The sequence below is a fragment of the Gigantopelta aegis genome, chromosome 5 (genome assembly GCF_016097555.1).
Source record: "Gigantopelta aegis isolate Gae_Host chromosome 5, Gae_host_genome, whole genome shotgun sequence".
Taxonomy (NCBI): domain Eukaryota; kingdom Metazoa; phylum Mollusca; class Gastropoda; order Neomphalida; family Peltospiridae; genus Gigantopelta; species Gigantopelta aegis.
Window position 1 is genome coordinate 15,134,975 of NC_054703.1, and position 27,400 is coordinate 15,162,374.

At 35.7% G+C, this 27,400-nt stretch overlaps 1 protein-coding gene across 5 annotated transcripts; it reads right to left on the minus strand.

Annotated features, from left to right (window-relative positions):
• Nucleotides 1–3,598: 3,598 nt before the first annotated feature.
• On the minus strand, nucleotides 3,599–27,223 carry LOC121373297 (processed variable antigen-like). 5 transcript variants are annotated; one of them, XM_041499844.1, is made up of 13 exons: nucleotides 27,089–27,223; nucleotides 26,524–26,626; nucleotides 22,575–22,676; nucleotides 21,077–21,211; nucleotides 19,898–20,032; nucleotides 17,106–17,240; nucleotides 16,269–16,376; nucleotides 15,306–15,413; nucleotides 13,929–14,036; nucleotides 12,828–12,944; nucleotides 6,195–6,239; nucleotides 5,706–5,828; nucleotides 3,599–4,250 (listed from the first exon to the last, which is right to left on the minus strand). In XM_041499844.1, the coding sequence occupies exons 2-13, from the start codon at nucleotides 26,541–26,543 to the stop codon at nucleotides 4,127–4,129; spliced, it is 1,260 nt and encodes a 419-aa protein (XP_041355778.1). In that variant the 5' UTR covers nucleotides 26,544–26,626; nucleotides 27,089–27,223; the 3' UTR covers nucleotides 3,599–4,126. The 5 variants fall into 5 exon arrangements, with proteins under 5 accessions (XP_041355778.1, XP_041355777.1, XP_041355776.1 ...); XM_041499843.1 differs by having other exon boundaries at nucleotides 6,195–6,236; nucleotides 13,920–14,036; XM_041499842.1 differs by having other exon boundaries at nucleotides 13,920–14,036.
• Nucleotides 27,224–27,400: the final 177 nt, after the last annotated feature.

Below are 27,400 nucleotides of genomic sequence, written 5' to 3' on the forward strand. Positions count from 1 at the left end.
TTGATTACATATTTCAAGAGAAGGTATACGCTCACTGGATAAACACTTTGTCAACTTGTTATTTGTTATTCATGCACTTGATTACATATTTTAAGAGAAGGTATACGCTCATTGGATAAACACTCTGTCAACTTGTTATTTATCCATTTGATTACATATTTTAAGAGAGTGTATACGCTCATTGGATAAACACTCTGTCAACTTGTTATCCATCCCCTTGATTACATATTTCAAGAGAAGGTATACGCTCACTGGATAAACACTCTGTCAACATGCTATTTGTTATTTATCCACTTGATTACATATTTCAAGAGAAGGTATACGCTCACTGGATAAACACTTTGTCAACTTGTTATTTGTTATTCATCCACTTGATTACATATTTCAAGAGAAAGTATACGCTCATTGGATAAACACTCTGTCAACTTGTTATTTATCCATTTGATTACATATTTTAAGAGAGTGTATACGCTCATTGGATAAACACTCTGTCAACTTGTTATTCATCCTTTGATTATATATTCCAAGAGAGGGTATACGCTCATTTGATAAACACTCTGTCAACTTGTTATTTATCCACTTGATTACATATTTCAAAAGAAGGTATACGCTCATTCGATAAACACTCTATCAACTTGTTATTTATCCACTTGATTACATATTTCAAGAGAAGGTATACGCTCATTGGATAAACACTCTGTCAACTTGTTATTTATCCATTTGATTACATATTTTAAGAGAGTGTATACGCTCATTGGATAAACACTCTGTCAACTTGTTATTCATCCTTTGATTATATATTCCAAGAGAGGGTGTACGCTCATTTGATAAACACTCTGTCAACTTGTTATTTATCCACTTGATTACATATTTCAAAAGAAGGTATACGCTCATTCGATAAACACTCTATCAACTTGTTATTTATCCACTTGATTACATATTTCAAGAGAAGGTATACGCTCATTCGATAAACACTGTCAACTTGTTATTTATTCATTTGATTCAATATTTCAAGAGAAGGTATACGCTCATTTGATAAACACTCTGTCAACTTGTTATCCATCCCCTTGATTACATATTTCAAGAGAAGGTATACGCTCATTGGATAAACACTCTGTCAACTTGCTATTTGTTATTCATCCACTTGATTACATATTTCAAGAGAAGGTATACGCTCATTGGATAAACACTTTGTCAACTTGTTATTTGTTATTCATCCACTTGATTACATATTTCAAGAGAAGGTATACGCTCATTGGATAAACACTCTGTCAACTTGTTATTTATCCATTTGATTACATATTTCAAGAGAGTGTATACGCTCATTGGATAAACACTCTGTCAACTTGTTATTTATCCATTTGATTACATATTTCAAGAGAGGGTATACGCTCATTTGATAAACACTCTGTCAACTTGTTATTTATCCATTTGATTACATATTTCAAGAGAAGGTATACGCTCATTGGATAAACACTCTGTCAACTTGTTATTTATCCATTTGATTACATATTTCAAGAGAGGGTATACGCTCATTAAACACTNTGATAAACACTCTGTCAACTTGTTATTTGTTATCCATCCCCTTGATTACATATTTCAAGAGAAGGTATACGCTCATTGGATAAACACTCTGTCAACTTGTTATTTGTTATCCCACTTGATTACATATTTCAAGAGAAGGTATACGCTCATTGGATAAACACTCTGTCAACTTGTTATTTATCCATTTGATTACATATTTCAAGAGAAGGTATACGCTCATTGGATAAACACTCTGTCAACTTGTTATTTATCCACTTGATTACATATTTCAAGAGAAGGTATACGCTCATTGGATAAACACTCTGTCAACTTGTTATTTGTTATCCATCCCCGTGATTATAACGTAGAGAAGGTATACGCTCATTTGATAAACACTCTGTCAACTTGTTATCCCCTTGATTACATATTTCAAGAGAAGGTATACGCTCATTGGATAAACACTCTGTCAACTTGTTATCCATCCCCTTGATTACATATTTCAAGAGAAGGTATACGCTCACTGGATAAACACTCTGTCAACATGCTATTTGTTATCACATCCACTTGATTACATATTTCAAGAGAAGGTATACTTTATAGGTACTCATGTCTATACATCAAGCTGTCAGCCCGCTCAGTTAAACTTTATAGGTACTCCTGTCTACACATCGAGCTGCTAGCCAGTTCAGTTAAACTTAATAAGTACTCATGTCTACAAATCGAGCTGCTAGCCAGCTCAGTTAAACTTTATAGGTACTCTTGTCTACACATCAAGCTGTCAGCCAGCTCAGTTAAAGTTTATAGGTACTCATGTCTACAAATCAAGCTGTCAGCCAGCTCCGTTAAACTGTAGAGGTACTCATGTCTACACATCAAGCTGTTAGCCAGCTCAGTTACACTTTATAGGTACTCATGTCTACAAATCAAGCTGCTAGCCAGCTCAATTAAAGTTTAGGCACTCATGTCTACAAATCAAGGTGCTAGCCAGCTCAATTAAAGTTTAGGCACTCATGTCTACAAATCAAGCTGCTAGCCAGCTCAGTTAAAGTTTAGGCACTCATGTCTACAAATCAAGCTGCTAGCCAGCTCAATTAAAGTTTAGGCACTCATGTCTACAAATCAAGCTGCTAGCAAGCTCAATTAAAGTTTAGGCACTCATGTCTACAAATCAAGCTGCTAGCCAGCTCAATTAAAGTTTAGGCACTCATGTCTACAAATCAAGCTGCTAGCAAGCTCAATTAAAGTTTAGGCACTCATGTCTACAAATCAAGCTGCTAGCAAGCTGAGTTAATCTTAGTTTTATTTGACGACACCACTGTGTATAGATAATCGGCTAATGGATGTCCAGTATTTGATAATTCTGACAATTTTAATCTTTGTGGAAACCCGTTACATTTTTCCATTAGCAACAATGGACGTTTGATATGCACTTTCACAGGACATGACTTCACATATCATAACCTTTGATATACCAGTCATTGGTACGGGAAAATCCATATAGATAACGGATGGACCGAGAGGCTTTGATTATACGACCAAAACAACTTGGGCAAGTGCTTTATCGGTGGTGCTAGATTCCCCCCCCCCCCCCCCCCCTCCCCCACAAGTCAACTCGACTTCTCGCCAGCTGCACGGTGATGCAAGTATATACTTCAGGATGCCGGGTACAGTAGCAATAGATGTCATACTGACAAGCATATTGCATATACCACATTCAGAGGCGGATCCAGAAAATCCATTGGTGGGGGGGGGGGGGAGGGGGGGCAGTGACATGAGATGGAATGCCAAAGTAACTTTGGGGGTGGTTTGGAGTGGGGTCGAAAAATAATAATAATGTATAATAAAATTATAGGTATCGCAAAATTTAGGCGGGAGGCGGGAGGCGGGCCCCTGCCCCCCACCCCCCTCCCAGATCAGCCTCTGTCATTGTATACTTTGTATGGTTTGTTTTCTATTTATCCAATGTCATTCTTTCTATGTTAAACATTTGAAATTAACTTGTGATGTACCGTTGTATTATTCCACAACCTGACTTTAACTAAATACATAAGTCAAGATATGCGTATAGCCATTGTATTATTCTATAATGTATTTATTATTATTATTTATTTATTATCAGGCGAGAGGTGCTGGTGGAGAAACTAATTCCCGATATCCGTAAGCCACACATGAACACTATGTGCTTAGTAGTTAGAACAAAATGTCCTATCAGTATTTACAGAAAGCAATTACGAAAGAGCAAAATTCACTTCGCCCTCAATTTCGAGGGAATTAAAAAAAATTACATATCGGTAATATAGTCACTGCTCAAACAGACTGCAATCACTTGTTTTCCAAGCGATTTAACCAGTGAAACTTTTCATCATAACATAATATATCTATTGCTAAACGTCTTTCTGTCTTTACACTTTATTTACCCCCTCCCCATTAAATTTGCATTACAGAACATTACGATCATCAAGTAACGAAAAGACTAACACGTGATTTACACGTGAGGACGGTATCTCTTTTCCACGGTTCTTCCAAGGATTTGTGTCAGCGTCACTCCGGGGATTTATGACCCCGTCTTTCTGAGGAATTGTCTCTATGACTCTTTGAGGATTTATGGTTTTGTCTCGTCGCTCGGTTCCTCTGGGGACTTTGAAGTTATAGGTATCTGTCCTTCCTCTTCCTCGAAAGATGATCTAGATTTTCCCTCAGATTCACTTTTGACTTGTCGTTCATCTCTAGAAAAACACAACAAAATGTAAACAAAACAAAAGAAACAAAAACCAAAGTGCAGATGACAAAAAACTGTGTAGAGCCCTTTAAAACGTGTATTCACCAAAGAATTGGTAGTAGTAGTATTAACAGTAGTATAGTAATGATGATAGTAGTAGTAGTAGTAGTAGTAGTAGTAGTAGTAGTACTTTTAGTAGTAGTAGTAGTAGTAGTAATAGTAGTAGTAGTAGTAGTTGTTGTTTTTGTTGTTGTCAGGGTTTAAACTTATGTTCGCAAATTCGCAAAATACGAATTAAAATGAAATTTGGCGAAAATAGTAGCAGTACTATAGTAGTATCAGTAATATAATAGTGGTGTTGGCAATAGTAGTAGTAGTTATAGTAGTAGTACAAGTATTATTACTACTAGTAGTAGTAGTATTACGCCATATAACCGTAAATAAAATGTATTGAGTGCGTCGTTAAATAAAACATTTCTTTCTGTTGCATAATTCCTAACAATCGATGATAAGGGAACCATGTAAGTACTACTTGTACTGGCAGCGCATCTGTATGTGTGTTGCATGTAATGTGTAAAATCAGGCAATCTGTAGAATGCCTGAATATTTCAGGAAATTTGTAAATTGCCCTTCACTCATATTTCAGGCAATCTACACATTGTAGTTGTAATAATAATAATAATAATAATAGTAGTGTTTGTTGTTGTCGTTATTGTTTCTGTAGTAGTAGTAGTTTTTGTAGTCGTTGTTGTAGTGTGAGTGCCAGCAATAAGGACTAAGTGAATTTTTGCTCACTAGGTGTAATCAATCACGTATTGCACATAAGGGGCGGGATTTAGGTCAGTCGGTTGAGTTCTCGCTCGAATTGCTTGCGTCGCAGGATTGAACGAACCACCCCGGTGAATCCATTCAACTGATTCATGTTTTATTCTCGTTCCAACCAGTGCACTACAACTGGTCAAAGGCCGTGATATATGCTTTCCTGTCTGTGAGAATGTGCATGTAAAAGATGTTTTGCTACATTAAGACAAATGTAGCGGGTTTCCTCTGATGACTTCGTATCAGAATTAGCAAATGTTTGACTCCAATAGCCGATAATTTATCAATGTCTTTTCGTGGTGTCGTTCCCCTGCGCGTGCTGTAACCTCACCGTGGTGCAGGTGTGTAACATTCTCTTTAAGAATGGCCAATACAGCACAAATTGAAGTTTAGAGTAAAATTCGGTGTCCGTAAAATTCTGTGATATTTGTATTTGTATTTTTGGCACAGTTCTTTACACTGTTTTTGTTTAAACCTTAAATTTTTATATTGATGTTGATCATCACTTTATTTATTTGCATTACCATAGTTTGACACCCAATAGCCGATATATTTTTCGTGCTGGGGTGTCGTTAAACATTAATTCATTCATTCATTCATTCGTGGTGTCGTTAAACAAAACAAAAAACAGTATTGCACATACGTCGAGCCTGGTTTGGGCGATTCTGATGTTTCTTCCTTTGATTTCGTTTGGTGTTTGCTCTCACCCGTTGTAGACAGCCTTTCATTCTCAGACACGTCCAATGAAGAGTATTCATTGTTTTGCCTATAAAATTATTAGAAAAAAAAAGAACCCAACAACACATTAATTTTAATGATTGGAAATGTAGGAGAATTAGGGTTAGTAGCTGAAGTAGTGGTAGTAGTGGTAGTAGTTGCTGTTGTTGTATTGTAACAATAACAGTGACATCAATAGTAGTAATAGTAGTGGTAGTAATAGTGGCAGTAGTAGTAGTCATACTAGTAGAAATAGTAGACTACCAGTAGTGGTTGTAGTAGTAGTAGTAGTAGCGGTAGCAGTAATGGTGGCAGTAGTAGTAGTGGTGGTGGTAGTATTAATGGTGGTGGTGGTAGAAGTAGTGGTGGTGGTGGAAGCAGTAGTGGTGGTGGTAATGTTTACACTAGTGTTTACCTGGATTTCTCCTCTAGAGTTTTTCCTTCAGGCTCCTCATCACTGCTAGAAAAAGAAATAAAAATGCTATTACTGATTTGTAATATGTTATATCAATTCAATGATTCGTCAATGGTAGACTTGAAAGATGTGATGGCAGTACTCACGACGCTTGCCACCGGTAGGACATAATATTATGTAAGTTTTTCGGGAACACCTGATATCATCACTGAGTGCATTTCATCACAGCTATATCTATTCCAGTAAGCTATCTTCTGTGTAGTTTAAATTTAGTAAACTAGTCTTGGAGCTGCTGTCCTCTTATTAGCAGTGAAGTAAGGCTTACAGTGTATTGTCCTTGGAAGTGGCTGTCCTCCTATGGATGAGGCACTTGATAGAGATTCATAGATCCAGTATTTTACATTGTATTGTCCTTGGGAGTGGCTGCCCTCCTATGGATGAGGCACTTGATAGAGATTCATAGATCCAGTATTTTACATTGTATTGTCCTTGGGAGTGGCTGTCCTCCTATGGATGAGGCACTTGATAGAGATTCATAGATCCAGTATTTTACATTGTATTGTCCTTGGGAGTTGTTGTCCTCCTAATGATGAGGCACTTGATAGATTCATGGATCCAGCATTTATCCAAATGCCTGTTCGACTGCATTGTGCCGAGATACGGGATTGATATCTGGGTACAAGTTTGCTGTTTAGATTTATCAAAAGCTCTGTGTCTCTAAAGGTTTCAATATTCGGCCATGACCACAATAACAGTCTACCATTCAGATTAGAATAGCAGACTTCTTAGAAACATATGAGGTTCTAATAAAGTCAGGGACGTTGGAGGTGACATGTAAAGGAGGAGGGAAGTGGTACACGGCTCCTAGGTATCGGTGCGCCAGATTACCCTAATCCCCTTTTATTATAATATAGTAGAGGCAAAATAATACAGGTCCGTGACCAATTTACGGGGACAAAGGATTGGTGTTTTTCCATATCATCAAAGCTTTCTGAATAAAAGTAGCGGGAGTGACCCTCTCAAAAGTGTGGGCTAACTCCGTTAGGTGGCGAAATCCAATATAGTCGCCAAAATTATTAAAACCCCTGTTTTCAGCCTCTGTTGTATGAAGGTATGAAGATGATTTCGATGTGTAAATATATGTTTTGGGGGTCAACGAATTAAATTTTACACACTAGACCAGTATTAGATAACATATACAATTATTTCAGACGAAAATCCAAAATAGTTGTCAAAATTAATCATTTGCTTTCTTTTTCACATAACTCATCTAGGAACGTCACACTGATAGTTGCTGCATTATTCTTATTTGCTTTCAAATTTATTTGGATACACAGAAAAGAAACTTTTATTTATGGTAATTTTTTTCCAGGATGGTGCGTCCTCCTCAGGCTCCGAATCAGTTGATAAGTCGGGCACGTTTTATGTTCTGCATCCTCTACCTTGGTTGCCATTGATACTGCGTCTTGACATGAGACTACTCAATGTCTTTGGGATCATAGGCTTTGTGTCATTGCACTTCCACCAGGTGCCATCCATGATCAAGTGAAGAAGGTGATCCTGGGACATATGGTTTGTACTAATTGAGCAGCAGGTACACTTAGGGCCGATTTCTCGTCGCCGGTTTAAACCTGATTCGCGGTTTAAACTCGGTTCAAACTCGGCTCAACTAAAATTCTCATTTCTCGTTGCAAATCAAATTTGAATCTTGGATCAAAATCTTCTTGAACCAGGTTCAAGTTAAACCTCCAAATCGGTCGTTTAAGGCCTTGATCCATGGAAATATGGCGGACTCGGACGTTGACGATATGGAAATAATGCTAGAAAATAGGCGTATATTCAACATACCGCGTGTTTTTAGATTACAGTTTAACCCATTTGATGTATACAGTGACGAAGAATTTCTGCAGCGGTTCCATTTTACCAAAGAAGGTGTGCATAACTTGGAAATTATCTTTCGTAATCAATTACAACGTATAAAGAGGGGCCAAAACATTACACTTATGCAACAACTATTGGTCACGTTTAGGTTTCTTGTAACAGGATCATTTCAAATAGTATGTGCGGATTTAACTTCCATGAGTATAGCAAATGCAAACCGTGCTATTATAGTCATTGCAGCAGGGAATACATTATCTGGAGACGAGATAGATGTTACAAAACAAACAAAATATTATTTTTGAAATTCAATACGAAACCATTCCTGTCATGTTATGCTTTAGAATACCTTTCCAAAGATCTATAACACATGCGTTTAGCATCATTTTTTACCCCTCCCAAGGTCACATGTAGGTTTATAACAATTCGTAATTAGAAAATTGGTCATAAATGTTTTAACAACTTGTTATAAAGTGTTTTTTATTACTTGAATATGCTTTAATGAGTTACTAAAATGTTAGGGATTTTCTGTCCCACGACTGGTATAGACAAAGGCCATGATATGTGATGTCCTGTTTGTGGGAAAGTGCATATAAACATATCTTGCTACTAATGGAAAGTGTACCGACTTTCGTCTGAAAACGTGTTAGAATTACCAAACGTTTGACATCCAACAGCCGATGATTAATTAATCAGTGTGTTCTAGTGGTGTTGTTAAACAAAACATTTTTTTATATATATGGACAATATTGAATATACAGATTGTCTGCAAGTTTGAAAGTCGGTATGTTTTCTAGAGTATCCAACTATAACTGCAGAATATGAATCAGTTCTCTTTTCTAGCAAAGTCTTTAGAACAATATTATACATCTTTGCTGTTCTTATGCAAGACTCGGCAACTTTTTTCCAGCATCCTTTTAATTGTTTAGTTGTACGATTTCGGGTGCCTTGAATTGCATTAAATTTAGTGGTCATTGTCGTCCACGCACGTTCTATTTCCCTGTTACTTCTGCTTTTTTTTTTTTTTTTTTTATCCACGACAACATCCCTATGTTCACTAATAATATAAATAAGTATTTATAAGTAATGAGTATAATTGTTACTACGGGCTGTCATTACTGGTAAAAAGAAACAAAACATGAACATATGAAGGGGTACATGAAACGTCCGCTTCATGGAACAGCCTGGTTTAGTTGAGCGAGATAATGATTTCGCACGTGAAATAGGATCTGAAATGAATCATGGTTTATTATGAACTAGGCTTAGTTGATCTTGACCGAAGGTTTAAACCTAGCTGCTTTGAGCCGTCAACGAAAAATCGGGCCTTAGTGTGATTCCTGATCTGGTGTTGATTTCCTCTCCATGATTCTCACTTGTAAACCCTGCATTAATTAGGCAGACAAATCAAAACAAAATAATTTGACTAAAAGGAAAGAATGAATGTTTAACGACACCCCAGCATGAAAAATAAATCGGCTATTGGGTGTCATACTATGGTAATGCAAATAAAGAATTGACTAAAAGGTTTAATTTCACTACCCGCTATAATGAATGAATGAATGGATGTTTAACGACACCCCAGCACGAAAAATACATCGCCTATTGGGTGTCAAACTATGGTAATGCAAATAAAGAATTGACTAAAAGGTTTAATTTCACAACCCGCTATAATGTTGATTTTTTATATTATATTATTCAATGGCAGCTAGCAGGATAAAGTATTAAATACCTCTAATTTACCCACCAAAGTTAGACATAAGACATTAACTACTGAAGATACCAAGCCAGTTTCATACCCAATCTAACACTGGCACCAAACTAAGCTGTATGTCAAAACAGATGATTGCACCTTTTCAATAGTCAGTGTCCCTTGATATTTTCTGTTTGTTTGTTTGTTTTTGTTTTTTAAATAAAGTTTATTGACGCCAGAAAACAAATATAGTAGTGCCAGGGTTGGGGCCCTGGAATCGCTACTTTACAATCATATAATATGTTAAGCATTACACACACACACACACACACACACACACACACACACACAAACACACAAACACACAAACACACACACATCTATATCTATATATCTATATATAAATATCTCTCTCTCTCTCTCTGTCTCTCTCTCTCTCTCTCTCTCTCTCTCTCTCTCTCTCTCTCTCTCTCTCTCTCTCTCTCTCTCTCTCTCTCTCTCTCTCTCTCTCTCTCTATATATATATATATATATATATATATAGCACATTAATCAAACTGTAATAATGGACATAGATACATGTAAAACATAATTTATAGTTTTATGGGGTTAACAGAGAAGCTAGAAATAATATAAATAAAGAGAAGGAAGGCGATTAAAGAGAGAAGATTGAAAGATTGAAGGAAAGGAAAATTAAATTAATTTAATGGATAAATTGCAACAGAAAATAGTACAATGATTATTATTATTATTATTATCATCACCACCGTCAATACCATTACCATTACTACTACTGTATTATTATTTCACACATATAGGGATAATGTATAAGATGTATTTTAACTTAAAATCAAAACAGAATAGTGAAAGAGGATGGAAAAAAAGAGTGCTTGGAAGGGTAAGAAACATGTTGTGTATGGAAGAGAAGAAAAAACATTGAAAGTAGGCAATATTGTGAAAAACAATTAAGAAGGTTTGCTTTGGACGAAATATATTTCCAGACAAGCTAAATTTTTCCTTTTTTTCTGTTGGTGAAAAGTGGTATTGTTAAGTTTCAGTCAATAAAAAGGTCAAGCCAAGGATTCCGTTTTTTATGGAAAGTTTCATAGCTACAATTTTTAAAAAGAATATATTTTTCGATATCAAATTTAGTTTTTAACATATTTTTAACGCTATTTATATTTAAAACACATTTCTGTATTTTCATACTGTAGATATAATACTTGATATTTATAGTTAACCAATTTATGAAGCTACTGTTCTTGTTATTAGTTATACCAAATATGATGATATCTTTGCTGAAATTGATTTCGTTTCCTGTTTTTCAAAAAAAAACCCATGATTTTACTTCTTTCCATAAATTATGAACTTTTTCCCACTTAAAAAATAAATGTATTAGTGTTTCTGAATAATTCCTACAAAAGCTACAAGCATTAGAATCAATATAATGAATCATACGTAAGAATTTGTTGGTCGCCAGGATTCTGTGCAGACTTCTATATTGAAACCATGTTAAGGATGTATCTTTTACGCTATGGAAAGGGAGAGTATAAACATGTTTCCCATTCCTGTATATTATATATAAACCCTTCATTTGCATATTTTATTTGTGATTTTGGTATTATTATTCTAGTATTTAGTATATCGTATATATGTTTACAGCCACTTTTGTCGTTTAACAATATGCTTAGTTTAAATGGGAAAATGGGCTTTTTTATTTATGTAAAAATATCATCCGTTAAGTTGTTTAAGTTATGTATAAAGGATTTAGTAGCATTTATTAATGAAGCATATTGCAAACAATTCGTAGGTGTGTGATATTTTGCTATGAAATCTGCGTATTTTAGGAAGTCTCCTTGTTCATTCAATAGATCACCTATAAATATGATATCAGTTTTAAGATACATTTTTTAAAATAAAAATGGTTTTCTATCTTTACAAATTTTACTGTTGTACCAAATATTAATACCCAAAATGTCATCTATATTACGTGGTTGTTGTTTTTGTTGTATCTGTAACTAGCTGTGTAATGTATCTCTCCAAAATTTGTTTAGTAATCGTTCAAGTTTAAAAGTAATGAAATAGTCGTTATGTATAATTAAATCGAGTATAGATGTACCTGTAATAGATTTAAAGAGATTAATCCACTTGATGTTGACCAGCATTTTTTAGCTCTGGCTTTTAATGTTCAATATATGCTGACTTGAAACAATACCACGTCATTCTGGCATAGATGTTTCATTGAAAATAAAACTTTTTCCTGAATCTGTCTGTAGATATTTAAATGTCATTTATCGATATAATAAATTACTGCTTGTGATGATATAGTTTTAACAAATAAAATTACATTTTAAATATGTTTTTGTCAAAAATATCAGTGTCTGTTTATACCCCCAAACCATATATTTGGACATCGAAGTCATCTTCATTCGACAAGCAAACACTGCAAAACACGTGTTTTGATAATTTTGGCGGCCATCTTGTTTTGAGCGGGTCACCCACCGACGTTTATTCAGAAGGCTTTGAAGATATGAAAAACACCTTCAAACCTTTGTCCCCGTAAATTGGTTATGGAACTATTATTGTGGTGGTGGTGGTGGTTTGACAGTAGTAATAGTATAATAATAATTAGTAGTAGTAGTAGTAGTACTAGTAGTATTGGTAGTAGCAGTGCAGTCGTAGGCATACTAGTGGTAGTAGTAGCAGTAGTTGTTGCAGTTGCAGTAGTGGTAGTAGCATTATTAGTGGTGGTAGTCGTGATACTAATGGTAGTGGTAGTAGTAACAGTAGTGGTAATAGTAGTAGTAATAGTAGTAGTAGTGATAGTAACAGTATTAGTCATAGTAGTAGTTGTAGTAGTAGTAGTAGTAGTAAAAGCAGTATAGTGGTAGTAGTAGTAGTAGTAGTAGTAGTAGTAGTAGTAGTAGTAATAATAATAGTAGTAGTAGTAACTACAGAAGTAGTAATAATAGTTGTTGTTACTGTAGTTGTTGTTGTTGTAGTATGAGTGCTTTTAATAATGGCTTCAAAATTTTTTTGCTCACTGTGTGTAACAAATCACTTACTGCACATACGTCGAGCCTGGTTTGGGCGATTCTGGTGTTTCTTCCTTTGATTTCGTTTGGTGTTTGCTCTCACCCGTTATAGACAGCCGTTCGTCATCAGATTTTTCATAGTTTTGCCTAGAAAGAAAACAACCAAGAACACATTTATTTTAATGATTGGAAATGTACAAGTAGTGGTAGTAGCTGAAGTAGTGGTAGTAGTTGTAGTAGTGGCTGTTGTTGTACTGAACAATAGGAGTAACATCAATAGTAGTAGTTGTTGTAGTAGTAGTAGTAGTAGTAGTAGTAGTAGTAGTAGTAGTAGTAATAGTAGTAGTAGTAATAGTAGTAGTACTAGTAGCAGTAGTAGTAGTAATAGTAGTATTTATAGCAGTAGTGCTTAGCAGTTCTACTAGTGATATTAATAGTAGTAGTGATAGTAACTACTAGTAGTAGTAGTCATTGTAGCAGTAGTTGTAGAGGTAGTAGTAGTAGTAGTAATAGTAGTAGTAGTAGTAGTAGTAGTAGTAGTAACTTCAGGTAGTAGTAGTTGTAGTAGACTACAGTAATGGTGGTGGTAGTGATAGTAGTAAAAGTAGTAGTGCTAGTAGTGGTGGTATTAGCAGTTTAGAAGTAGTAGTAGTAGTAGTAGTAGTAGTAGTAGTAGTAGTATTGGTAGTAGAAGTGCAGTCGTAGGCATACTAGTGGTAGTAGTAGCAGTAGTAGTAGTGGCAGTTGCAGTAGTGGTAGTGGCAGTATTAGTGGTGGTAGTCGTGATATTAATGGTAGTGGTAGTAGTAACAGTAGCGGTAGTGGTAGTGGTAGTAGTAGTAGTAGTAGTAGTAGTAGTACTAGTAATAGTTGTAGTAGTAGTAGTAGTAGTAGTAAAAGCAGTATAGCAGTAGTAGTAGTAGTAGTAATAGTAGTAATAATAATAGTAGTAGTAACTACATAAGTAGTAATAATAGTAGACTAGTAGTAGTAGACTAGTAGTAGTAGTTGTTGTTGACATTGTTGTAGTTGGTGTTGTTGTTTTTGTAGTAGTTGTTGTTGTTGTAGTATGAGTATGGTTTCAAAGTGAATTTTGCTCACTAAGTGTAATCAATCACTTACTGCACATACGTCGAGCCTGGTTTGGGCGATTCTGGTGTTTCTTCCTTTGATTTTGTTTGGTGTTTGCTCTCACCCGTTGTAGACAGCCGTTCGTCATCAGAGTTTTCATAGTTTTGTCTAGAAAGAAAACAACCAAGAACACATTTATTTTAATGATTGGAAATGTACAAGTAGTGGTAGTAGTTGTAGTAGGTGCTGTTGCACTGGAACAATAGCAGTAATATCAATAGTAATTGTTGTTGTAGTAATAGTAGTAGTAGTAGTAGTAGTAGTAGTAGTAGTAGTAGTAGTAGTAGTAGTAGTAGTAGTAGTAGTACTTATAGCAGTAGTGCTTAGCAGTTCTACTAGTGATATTAATAGTATTAGTGATAGTAACTACTAGTAGTAGTCACTGTAGCAGTAGTTGTAGTTGTAGATGTAGTAGTAGTAGTAGTAGTAGTAGTAGTAGTAGTAATAGTAAATTACAGGTAGTAGTAGTAGTAGTAGTAGTAACTACGGGTAGTAGTAGTTGTAGTAGTAGTAGTAGTAGTAGTAGTAGTAGTAGTAGTAGTAGTAGTAGTAGTAGTAGTAGTAGTAGTAGTAGTAGTAGTAGTAGTAGTAGTAGTAGTAGTAGTAGTAGTAGTAGTAGTAATAGTAAATTACAGGTAGTAGTAGTTGTAGTAGACTACCAGTAATGGTGGTGGAAGTGATAGTAGTAAAAGTAGTAGTGCTAGTAGTGGTGATATTAGTAGTTTAGAAGTAGTAGTAGTAGTAGTAGTAGTAGTAGTAGTAGTAGTAGTATTGGTAGTAGGAGTGCAGTCGTAGGCATACTAGTGGTAGTAGTAGCAGTAGTAGTAGTAGTGGCAGTTGCAGTAGTGGTAGTAGCAATATTAGTGGTGGTGGTCGTGATACTAATGGTAGTGGTAGTGGTGGTGGTAGTAGTAGTAGTAGTAGTAGTAGTAGTAACTACGGGTAGTAGTAGTTGTAGTAGACTACCAGTAATGGTGGTGGTAGTGATAGTAGTAAAAGTAGTAGTGCTAGTAGTGGTGGTATTAGTAGTTTAGAAGTAGTAGTAACAGTAGTAGTAGTAGTAGTAGTAGTAGTAGTAGTAGTAGTAATAGTTGTAGTAGTAGCAGTAGTAGTAGTAATAGTTGTAGTAGTAGTAGTAGTATTAGTCATAGTAGTAGTTGTAGTAATAGTAGTAGTACAAGCAGTATAGTAGTAGTAATAGTAGTAGTAACTACATAAGTAGTAATAATAGTAGACTAGTAGTAGTAGTTGTTGTTGTCGTTGTTGTAGTTGGTGGTGTTGTTTTTGTTGTAGTGGTAGTTGTTGTTGTTGTAGTATGAGTATGGCTTCAAACTGAGTTTTGCTCACTAAGTGTAATCAATCACTTATTGCACATACGTCGAGCCTGGTTTGGGTGATTCTGGTGTTTCTTCCTTTGATTTTGTTTGGTGTTTGCTCTCACCCGTTGTAGACAGCCGTTCGTCATCAGAGTTTTCATAGTTTTGCCTAGAAAGAAAACAACCAAGAGCACATTTATTTTAATGATTGGAAATGTACAAGTAGTAGTAGTAGCTGAAGTAGTGGTTGTAGTTGTAGTAGGTGCTGTTGCACTGGAACAATAGCAGTAACATCAATAGTAATTGTTGTAGTAGTAGTAGTAGTAGTAGTAGTAATAGTAGTACTTATAGCAATAGTGCTTAGCAGTTCTACTAGTGATATTAATAGTAGTAGTGATAGTAATTACTAGTAGTAGTAGTCATTGTAGCAGTAGTTGTAGAGGTAGTAGTAGTAGTAGTAGTAGTAGTAGTAGTAGTAGTAGTAGTAGTAACTACAGGTAGTAGTAGTTGTAGTAGACAACCAGTAATGGTGGTGGTAGTGATAGTAGTAAAAGTAGTAGTGCTAGTAATGGTGGTATTAGTAGTTTAGAAGTAGTAGTAGTAGTATTGGTAGTAGCAGTGCAGTAGTAGGCATACTAGTGGTAGTAGTAGCAGTAGTAGTAGTAGTGGCAGTTGCAGTAGTGGTAGTAACAGTATTAGTGGTGGTAGTCGTGATACTAATGGTAGTAGTAGTAGTAACAGTAGCGGTAGTTGTAGTAGTAGTGGTAGTAGTAGTAGCAGCAGCAGTAGTGATAGTAGTAGTTGTAGTAGTAGTAGTAGTAATAAAAGCAGTATAGTAGTAGTAATAATGATAGTAGTAGCAACTACATAAGTAGTAATAATAGTAGCCTAGTAGTAGTAGTTGCTGTTGTCATTGTTGTAGTTGGTGTTGTTGTTTTTGTAGTAGTTGTTGTTGTTGTAGTATGAGTATGGTTTCAAAGTGAATTTTGCTCACTAAGTGTAATCAATCACTTATTGCACATACGTCGAGCCTGGTTTGGGCGATTCTGGTGTTTCTTCCTTTGATTTCGTTTGGTGTTTGCTCTCACCCGTTGTAGACAGCCGTTCGTCATCAGATATGTTATAGTTTTGCCTATATAATTATTAGAAAGAAAACAAGCAAGAACACATTTATTTTAATGATTGGAAATGTACAAGTAGTAGTAGTAGCTGAAGTAGTGGTAGTAGTTGTAGTAGGGTATGTTGTTGTACTGGAACAATAGCAGTAACATCAATAGTAGTAGTAGTAGTAGTAGTAGTAGTAGTAGTAGTAGTAGTAGTAGTAGTAGTAGTAGTACTAATAGTAGTACTTATAGCAGTAGTGCTTAACGGTTCTACTAGTGATATTAATAGTAGTAGTGATAGTAACTACTACTAGTAGTAGTCATTGTAGCAGTAGTTGTAGTGGTAGTAGTAGTAGTAGTAGTAGTAGTAGTAGTAGTAGTAGTAGTAGTAGTAGTAGTAGTAGTAGTAGTAGTAGTAGTAGTAGTAGTAGTAGTAGTAACTACATATAGTAGTAGTTGTAGTAGACTACCAGTAATGGTCGTGGTAGTGATATTAGTAAAAATAGTAGTGTAGTAGTGGTGGTATTAGTAGTTTAGAAGTAGTAGTAATAGTAGTAGTAGTAGTAGTAGTAGTGGTGGTAGTATAGTAGTGGTGATGTAATCTGATATGAACCCAACCTTCTAACTGGGTGTGTTGGGTTCGTTACCAAATGTTAGAGACGAAATGTTTTATGTTGTTTCAGAATAAAAAACAAATAGTAATGAATGGCCCTTTTCTTAATACAGTGAATAGATGTAAAAAAAAACCCAATACATACATATCTATACTTCCTTTCTTTGAAGTGCCGTGTCTCTGCCCTTCCCTGGAATATGAAGTAGAGGATTTATGACTCGGACTCTTTGAGGACCTCCGCCCTTTCAAGAAAGATAACCTAGATTCCCGTCGTTCGCTTCTAGAAAAACAAAACAAAATGAAAACAAAACAAACAAAAACAAATACTCTGGAACATGATGTGTTGATAAAGAGTCAACAAAATATCTAGCCTTTTCTAACAGTTAAGATTATTTGTCTACAGAGATGTGGTGTTAACATCGATACACTATGGTTCTAAATCCGCGTGTTGCAGTGCAGATGCCAAAAGCCTTTGTAGAGCTTGGGGAAATAAAGGCACGTCTGAATGCGCACGTCTGAAAATATTGCTTAAATTATTTAGAGGAAGAAGACCCTTTCAAAACAAAACATATGTATGAACTAAAGAAATGATAGCAGTAGTAGTAGCAGTAGTAGTAATATAGTAGTGGTAGTAATGCTATAGTAGTAGTATAGTAGTAGTAGTAGTAGTAGTAGTAGTAGTAGTAGTAATATAGTAGTGGTAGTAATGCTATAGTAGTAGTATAGTAGTAGTAGTAGTAGTAGTAGTAATATAGTAGTGGTAGTAATGCTATAGTAGTAGTATAGTAGCAGCAGTAGTAGTAGTAGTAGAAGTAGAAGTAGTAGAAGTAGTAGTGTAGTAGTAGCAATAATAATAATAGTAGTAGTAGTAGTAGTAATAGCAGTAGTAGTAGTACTGTAGTAGTAGCAATAATAGTAGTAGTGGTGGTGGCAGCAGTAGTAGTAATAATAGTATCAGTACAAGTATTATTATTATTAGTAGTAGTAATAATAGTAGTAGTACAAGTATTATTATTATTATTATTACCATTATTATTATTATTATTATTATTATTATTATTGTTAGTAGTAGTAGTATGAGTAGTAGTAGTAGTAGTAGTAGTAGTAGTAGTAGTAGTAGTAGTAGTAGTAGTAGTAGTCGTATTAGCAAAAGTAATAGCCGTAGTAGTAGTAGTAGTAGTAGTAGTAGTAGTAGCCATAGTAGTAGTAGTAGCGGTAGTAGTAGTCGTAGTAGTAGTAGTAGTAATAGCAGTAGTAATAATATTATTATTAGTAGTAGTACTAATTGTCGTTTTTGTATGAGTATTTGTTGTTGTTTTTGTAGTAGCAGCAGCAGTAGTTGTCGTTATATTATGAGAGCTATTAAACTTTATTTAGTTCACTAAGTGTAATCAGCAGTAGCAATTCCTGGTCTATATCCCCCAAGTAGTAATAATAATAGCTGTAGTGGTAGAAGTAATGTAGTAATAGCGGTGGTAGTGTTATAAGTAGTAGTGATGGTAGTAACTACTAGTAGTAATAGTCGTAGCGATGCTGGTGGTGGTGATGGTAGTAGTAGTTGTGGTGCTGTAATGGTTGTGGCAGTAGTAGAAGTAGTGGTAGTAGTGATGGTGGTGGCGGTAGTAGTAGTAGTAGTATAGTAGTAGTAGTAGTAGTAGTATAGTAGTAGTAGTAGTAGTAGTAGTAGTATAGTAGTAGTAGTAGTAGTAGTAGTAGTAGTAGTAGTAGTAGTAGTAGTAGTAGTAGTAGTATAGTAATAGTAGTAGTAGTGGTAGTAGTATAGTAGTTGTAGTAGTAGTAGTAGTAGTAGTAGTAGTAGTAGTTAGTATAGTAGTAGTAGTAGTAGTAGTGGTAGTAGTAGTAGTAGTAGTAGTAGTAGTAGTAGTAGTATAGTAGTAGTAGTAGTAGTAGTTAGTATAGTAGTAGTAGTAGTAGTAGTGGTAGTAGTAGTAGTAGTAGTAGTAGTAGTAGTAGTAGTAGTAGTAGTAGTAGTAGTAGTAGTAGTAGTAGTAGTAGTAGTAGTAGTAGTAGTAGTAGTAGTAGTAGTAGTAGTAGTAGTAGTAGTATAGTAGTAGTAGTAGTGGTGGTAGTAGTAGTAGTAGTAGTAGTAGTAGTAGTAGTAGTAGTAGTAGTAGTAGTAGTAGTAGTAGTAGTAGTAGTAGTAGTAGTAGTAGTAGTAGTAGTAGTAGTAGTAGTAGTAGTAGTAGTAGTATAGTAGTTGTAGTAGTAGTAGTGGTAGTAGTAGTAGTAGTATAGTAGTAGTAGTAGTAGTAGTAGTAGCACTAGTAGTAGTATAGTAGTAGTAGTAGTATAGTAGTAGTAGTAGTAGTAGTAGCACTAGTAGTAGTATAGTAGTAGTAGTAGTATAGTAGTAGTAGTAGTAGCACTAGTAGTAGTATAGTAGTAGTAGTAGTAGTAGTAGTAGTACTTATAGGAGTAGTGTTTAGCAGTTCTACTAGTGATATTAATAGTAGTAGTGATAGTAACTACTAGTAGTAGTAGTCATTGTAGCAGTAGTTGTAGTGGCAGTAGTAGTAGTAGTAGTAGTAGTAGTAGTAGTAGTAGTAGTAGTAGTAACTACAGGTAGTAGTAGTTGTAGTAGACTACCAGTAATGGTGGTGGTAGTGATAGTAGTAAAAGTAGTAGTGCTAGTAGTGTTGGTATTAGTAGTTTAGAAGTAGTAGTAACAGTAGTAGTAGTAGTAGTAGTAGTAGTAGTAGTGGTGGTAGTATAGTAGTCATGATGCAATCTGTTATGAACCCAACCTTCTAACTGGATGTGTTGTGTTCGTTCAATGACACCATTTACCAAATGTTGGAGAAGAAATGTTTTATGTTGTTTTAGAATAAAAAACAAAACAAATAGTACTGAATGGCCCTTTTCTTAATACAGTGAATAGATGTAAAAAAAGCAACAAAAAAAGCAACCAATACATACATATCTATACTTCCTTTCTTTGAAGTGCCGGGTCTCTGCCCTTCCCTGGAATATGAACTAGAGGATTTATGACTTGGATTCTTTGAGGACCTCCGCCCTTTCATGAAAGATAACCTAGATTCCCGTCGTTCGCTTCTAGAAAAACAAAACAAAATGAAAACAAAACAAACAAAAACAAACACTCTGGAACATGATGTGTTAATAAAGAGTCAACAAAATGTGCAGCCTTTTCTAACAGTTAAGATTCTTTTTCTTTTTCTTTTATGAGTATTTGTTGTTGTTTTATTTAGGAGTAGCAGTAGTTGTTATAGTATGAATGCTATTAATAATGACTTTAAACTTTATTTAGTTCACTAAGTGTAATCAGCAGTAGCAATCCCCGGTCTATACCCCCAAAGTAGTAATAATAATAGCTGTGGTGGTTGAAGTAATGCAGTAATAGCGGTGGTAGTGTTATAAGTAGTAGTGATGGTAGTAACTACTAGTAGTAAGAGTCGTAGTGATGCTGGTGGTGGTGATGGTAGTAGTAGTTGTGGTGCTGTAATGGTTGTGGCAGTAGTAGAAGTAGTGGTAGTAGTGATGGTGGTGGTGGCGGTAGTAGTAGTAGTAGTATAGTAGTAGTAGTAGTAATAGCACTAGTAGTAGTATAGTAGTAGTAGTAGTTCTTATAGTAGTGTTTAGCAGTTCTACTAGTGATATTAATAGTAGTAGTGATAGTAACTACTAGTAGTATTAGTCATTGTAGCAGTAGTTGTAGTGGCAGTAGTAGTACTACTAGTAGTAGTAACTACGGGTAGTAGTAGTTGTAGTAGACTACCAGTAATGGTGGTGGTAGTGATAGTAGTAAAAGTAGTAGTGCTAGTAGTGGTGGTATTAGTAGTTTAGAAATAGTAGTAACAGTAGTAGTAGTAGTAGTAGTAGTAGTAGTAGTAGTAGTAGTAGTAGTAGTAGTAGTAGTAGTAGTAGTAGTAGTAGTGGTGGTAGTATAGTAGTCGTGATGCAATCTGTTATGAACGCAACCTTCTAACTGGATGTGTTGTGTTTGTTCAATGACACCATTTACCAAATGTTTTATGTTGTTTTAGAATAAAAAAACAAACAAATAGTACTGAATGGCCCTTTTCTTAATACAGTGAATAGATGTAAAAAAAAGCCACAAAAAAAGCAACCAATACATACATATCTATACTTCCTTTCTTTGAAGTGCCGTGTCTCTGCCCTTCCTTGGAATATGAACTAGAGGATTTATGACTTGGACTCTTTGAGGACCTCCGCCCTTTCATGAAAGATAACCTAGATTCCCGTCGTTCGCTTCTAGAAAAACAAAACAAAATGAAAACAAAACAAACAAAAACAAACACTCTGGAACATGATGTGTTGATAAAGAGTCAACAAAATGTGCAGCCTTTTCTAACAGTTAAGATTCTTTTTCTTTTTCTTTTATGAGTATTTGTTGTTGTTTTATTTAGGAGTAGCAGTAGTTGTTATAGTATGAATGCTATTAATAATGACTTTAAACTTTATTTAGTTCACTAAGTGTAATCAGCAGTAGCAATCCCCGGTCTATACCCCCAAAGTAGTAATAATAATAGCTGTGGTGGTTGAAGTAATGTAGTAGTGGCGGTAGTAACTACTAGTAGTAATAGTGGTAGTCATAGTGGTAGTTATGGTATCATGATGATTGTGGTAGTAGTTATGGTAGTAATAGTTGTATACAAATGTAAGATATTATGAATTTTGGCAACTATTATGGATTATCATCTGAAGTAATTTTGCTTACTATCACACATTGTTCTGGGGCCCGTTCCACGAAGTTATCTTAGCCCTAAGATCACCTTAAGTGCATAACTACCTTATGTACTTAAGGTGATCGTAGCGCTAAGATCGCTTCGTGGAACGGGGCCCTGGTGTGTACAATTGAAATATCTGACTCCCATAATTTGGATGTCAAAGTCATCTTCATAATAGTAATAGTGTTGCCAGGTGGTGATATTGGTGGTAGTTGTGGTGTCGTGATGGTTGTGTCGGTAGTAATAGTAGTCATGGTAGTAGTAGTAGTAATAATAATAGTGGTGGTGATACTAATATTTGTGATACCGTGATGGTTGTGGTCGTAGTAGTATTAGTAGTAGTAGTAGTAGTAGTAGTGATACTGATAGTTCTGATGCCGTGATGGTTGTAGTAGTAGTAGTAGCGGTGGTGGTGGTAGTAGTATTAGTATTAGTAGTAATAATGGTGGTGATACTTGTAGTAGTGATAGTAGTAGTATTAGTAGTAATAATGGTGGTGATACTGGTAGTAGTGGTGGTAGTAGCAATAGTAGTAGTAAATGGTGGTGCCAGATGGTGATAGTGGTAGTATTTGTGGCGATAATAGTAGTAGTTGTAGTGGTGATGGTAGTAGTTGTAATTATAGTGGTAGTAGTGGTAGTAGCAATGTTGGTGATACTGGTAGTTGTGGTGCCGTACTGGTTGTGGTGCTAGTGGTAGTAGTGATGGTAATAGTAAAAGTAGGAGTAAATAGTGGTGTTATATGGTGATACTGGTGGTAGTTGTGGCGATAGTAGTAGTAGTAGTGATGACAGTAATTGTAGTACTAGTAGTAATAATGGTGGTGATACTGGTGGTTGTGGTGCTGTGCTGGTTGTGGTGCTGTTAATAGTAACAGTAGGATTTACCTTGGATCATCTAATGACACATTAGTCTGGTCGACTGTAGACGGTTTTGTCGTTTCTGGAACCAAGTCTGTCTCCCTAGTTGCCAATCGTTGTGATCGATTTCTGTAAGAACACATATCAATACCATATTACTGACTTGGAATATTTCTGGCATTTTGTTAGAACACAGATCAATATGCTATTACCGACTTGGAATATTTCAGATTTTCTATTAGAACACGTCAAGAAAAGTCCTTGTTTTCTGTTAGAACACAGGTCAATGCCCTATTACTCACTTGGAATATTCCTGGATTTAAAAAAAAAAAAATAGAACACAGATCTATATCACATTACTGATTTGGAATATTCCTGGGGTGTTTTTTTGTTGTTGCTAAATCACATATGACTACCCTATTCCTGGCTTGGAGTATTACTGGTTTTGTATTAGACGACAGATCAATACCCTATTACTGAATTTGAATAGTCTTCTTTTTGTTTTTACTAGAACACAGAACACAGATCAGTACCCTATTACTGAATTTGAACTTTCCTGGATTTTCATTAAAACAAAGATCAATGTCCCATTACTGACTTGGAATATTCCTGGTTTTTTGTTAGAACGTATCAAGAAAATTCCTGGTTTTCTGTCAAAGCAAATATCAATACACTATTACTGACTTATATATTCCTGGTTTTCTGTTAGAACACAGATAAATGCCCTGTTACTGACGTGTAGTATTCCTAGTTTTCTGTTAGGACACAGATCAATACCCTATTATTGACTTGGAATATTTCTGTGGTTTTGGGAGTTTTGTTTTTGTTACAACACAGACCAATACCCTATCACTGAATTGGAATATTCTTGACTGTTTTGCTAGAACACAGATCAATACCCTATTACTGATTTGGAATATTAATGGTTTTCTATTAGAACACAGATCGGTAGACCTATTACAAACGTGGAATAGTCCTGGTTTTGTGTTAGAACACATATCAAGAATATTCCTGGAGATTTTTTTGTTTGAACACAGATCAATGCCCCATTACCGATTTGCAGTATTCCTTGTCTTCTGTTAGACCACATAAAAATAGTCCTGCTTTTCTGTTACAACAAAGGTAATTACCCTATTACTGATTTCGAATATTTCTGTTTTTGTTTTTCTTTTTTTGTTGGGGGGGGGGGGGGGATTGGTTAGAACAAATCAAGTATATTCCTGGTTTCTGTTAGAACAAAGATCAATACTCTATTACTGACTTGGGATATTTCTGGTTGTTTGTTAGAACACATATCAATGCCCAACAGAGCGGTGCGAGTGGGGGGTAGCATCTAAGCCTCGAGGGTGTTGGTTTTTGTTTTTTATTTTCTATCTAAAAAGCTTCCACCAGATGGTAGACAACATTCTCGGACCCTTGGGTGAATACTATATGCAAACAAACGAAGGGTGCACAGGAACAACCTATGATGTGCAAATAAACATTATTATAACGGTTGTGTATGTCAAGCTCACAATGACAAACTGAATTATAAGCCTATAATTGTTATAGGCCATTAAAAGTTGGTGGTAAATTATGCTTTCTTGGGTATGAATATTCTACAACTTTACAAAGTTGTAAATTTTAAAATAATGTTTGGAAAAATCACTTAACAAAATTGCTAGATTGCAGGTTATTCCCGTGGACCTTTCAAATGTTTCCAATGCTTTTATTCTTTGTGGGAGTTCACCACTCACCAAGTTTGAAGATGACATGACTCCTTCGCCAAGGGTGTGAATATCGGTAATGGGATTATCATCTTCAATTGGGAGATAGGCATCAGCCCAGGTTTTTTTTTTTTTTTTTTTTTTAAATTTTTTTTTAACGAAATTCCAGTGATGTTTCTTCCACAATCAGCTCCAGAGAAAGTGTGTAGGCCTATAAGACCGTAGGCCTTTCAGGGTCCAATTACCTACACAAACCTTCATACAACTGCATTTTGCACCCATGCCATTGCAGAACTCCACCTGAGTCAGAGTGCCAAGGCGATCATTAGAGGCGAGATTCATCTAGTGAATAAACAGATCTGTATCACATTGTCTGTGTAACGGAGCAGGGATCCATCCACTGCTAACATGGAGCATGCTGCCAAAGGTACGAGATAGCCGGAGTGCCACGCTCCATGCTTCAAGTTGATGTCTTCCTACTTCTCTCCACACCCGGCATGGCCAAGATATATCATCTCAAGAACGTTGAAAGTCTATGACGAGGCGAGAAAACACTTCTACCACTATATCGAAGGATGCCTAAAAGCAAAGCCAATGTAAAAAGGAGCAGCTTCTGCTGCAGCTGCTAGTGCTAGCTACGAAGTTCATGACAAGATGAACATTAGCACCATATCACCCAAGGAACTTCTGTCATCATTTGAAACGAAGAAGGGAGTATGCAAACTCCTAGCTCAGGCTCTGTTGGAGCATTCTGAAGGATCCTTGAAGCAAATCCTGCTCATCTACAACATACTAGTGAAGGTCAATTCCGTCATACAGTTGAAGAAGACTTTAGGAGGTGGACATTTGATTCCTCTCCATGTTCCTGACAGTTTTCGTGACAGCACATTCAGAGAAATCCATGTACGGTCCCCTGATACAGATGTATTTATTCTCTTGGTAGAACTCGCCTCTAATGACTGCCTTGGCAATCGCTCATCTGAAGTTCTGCACTGGCATGGGTGTGAAATACAAAGAAATAGATGTACTGACATGTGTGCAGGTAATTGGTCATCCAAAGTCCCATGAACTTATATGCCTACACAACTTTTCTGAAGTTGATTGAGATAGGACGTCATTTGGAACAAAAATATAGGCTGATGACTACTTCTCATGACAATCGAAAGTTCCCAAAACCTTGTCTGCAAAGTTTATTCACCAAAGGTCAGACAACATGGCATATATTCTGATGGGAGCTATTTAAGTAATAAATTTTTTTCTAAAAACTAACCAAGTAATTTTTATTTTATTTTTAAAGAAACAAAATGTGCTTGTTGGTGTATGGTCGGTATAGGATCAATCCCCGTCAGTGGGTCTATTATGCTATTTCTCGTTCCAGTCACTGCACCACGACATGTATATCAATGGCCGTGGCATGTGATATCCTGTCTGTGGGATGGTGCATATAAAACATCCCCTGCTACTAATGGAAAAACAAATGTACCGTTTTTCTGTCTAAGTCTCTAATATCAGAATTACCCAAAGTTTGACATCCAATAGCTGACAATTAATAAATCAATGTGCTCTAGTGGTGTTCTTAGCACATACCACGGCCTTTTTATATACCACTCGTGGTGCACTGGCTGGAACGACAAATAGCCCAATAGGCTCACTGACGGGAATCGATCCCATACTGACAACGCATTAGGCAAGCGCTTTACAACTGGGCTACTACCGTCCCGACTAATAATAATGATAATATGCCTAATAATAATAATAATAATAATAAGTAGGTAATCCACATAATTGGCAACACCATCAACAGATATGCCGTCTCATTTAACCATTTCTTTTAGTATCCCCAAAAATATTGCGGAACTGTTAGTTTTACGAGAGAAAACAGCATTTTAAAGTCAACAATCAACATTGAAGGGATGATTCAGTTTCGCTGGAATTCTCCCCATTCATTCAAACGTAGACTGTTAACGAGAATCCCATACCTAAAGTAGTTAACCCTAATACTAACTCATTCGTTATCAATCATAATGTATCAGCTATTCAGATAGAAGACACTGGTAGATACAGAAATAGATGAAACACTGCAATTTAATAACAATACTTTACAAATAAATTTCGTTATTTTATTGGAAATTTAATTCCTTAATAGTTCACTTGCCAACGCGCAAGGTAGATCGTGCACATTACTTGCCTCAACATCATATTCCACTTGCCCCAGGGGTCTGGCAACGAGATTGTTTGCCAGTATTCAATGATGTGTTGATTATACTTACCTCCAACATATGATGCCCATGATGATCAACGAGAGGAAGACAACACACCCAACACAGATTATAGTGATCAATAACCAATCAGAACTAGAAGATTCCTCATCCTCTACAAAATAACAGTCCACATTAGGGTCTCCAAGAGTACTCTTCATAAAATATTAGTGGCTGTATATTAAACGTGATTCTGATCGTTCTAATATTTGTACCAAGTTAAATTTCATTTTGTTTCCTAAACATCCAATTTGGGCTTCTTACAAATATTAAGACGTCCAGAAACACATTGAATATACAGACACTGATATTCTAAACAAGAAAATATATTTAATATGTCAGTTTAACCGTAGAAATATTTTATTATTCAGAACTATTTTATAATGCAGAAAACTCAGGAATGTCCCTTTAATGGAAGGTAATCTGTGATCTTATTAGTACTGAATGATATAAGATCATCAATATATCGAAAGGTGAAATTAAATTTTAGACAGACTCTTTAGTTTTAATTTAGCCAGATTAGATTTTAAATCTGAATATGACGTCACGAGTATATAGGAACGTAAGCAATACTTACTGGGCACAGTAAATGTGTTGCTTTTGTCGCCTTTTTTACACTACAAAACCAGTCCGTTACATCGCGGGATGCTAAACTTGCGATCTCCAAAATGTACGTGTTAACACTTGAAAACTCTTGGTCCGTTCCCTGCCCGCACTTGGCTTTATAGCCTTTAGCTGTACTGGTGAGTACTGAGCAGGTCGGGCCGTCTTGCCGCAGTGAGGCGACAACGCTGTTTTTCCTCCAAAACTCAAGTGTACCTCTAACAAGACCAGAAGTAGGGTGTTCCAGCTTACAAGTCAGGTTTAATGGCTTATCTATCACAGCCTC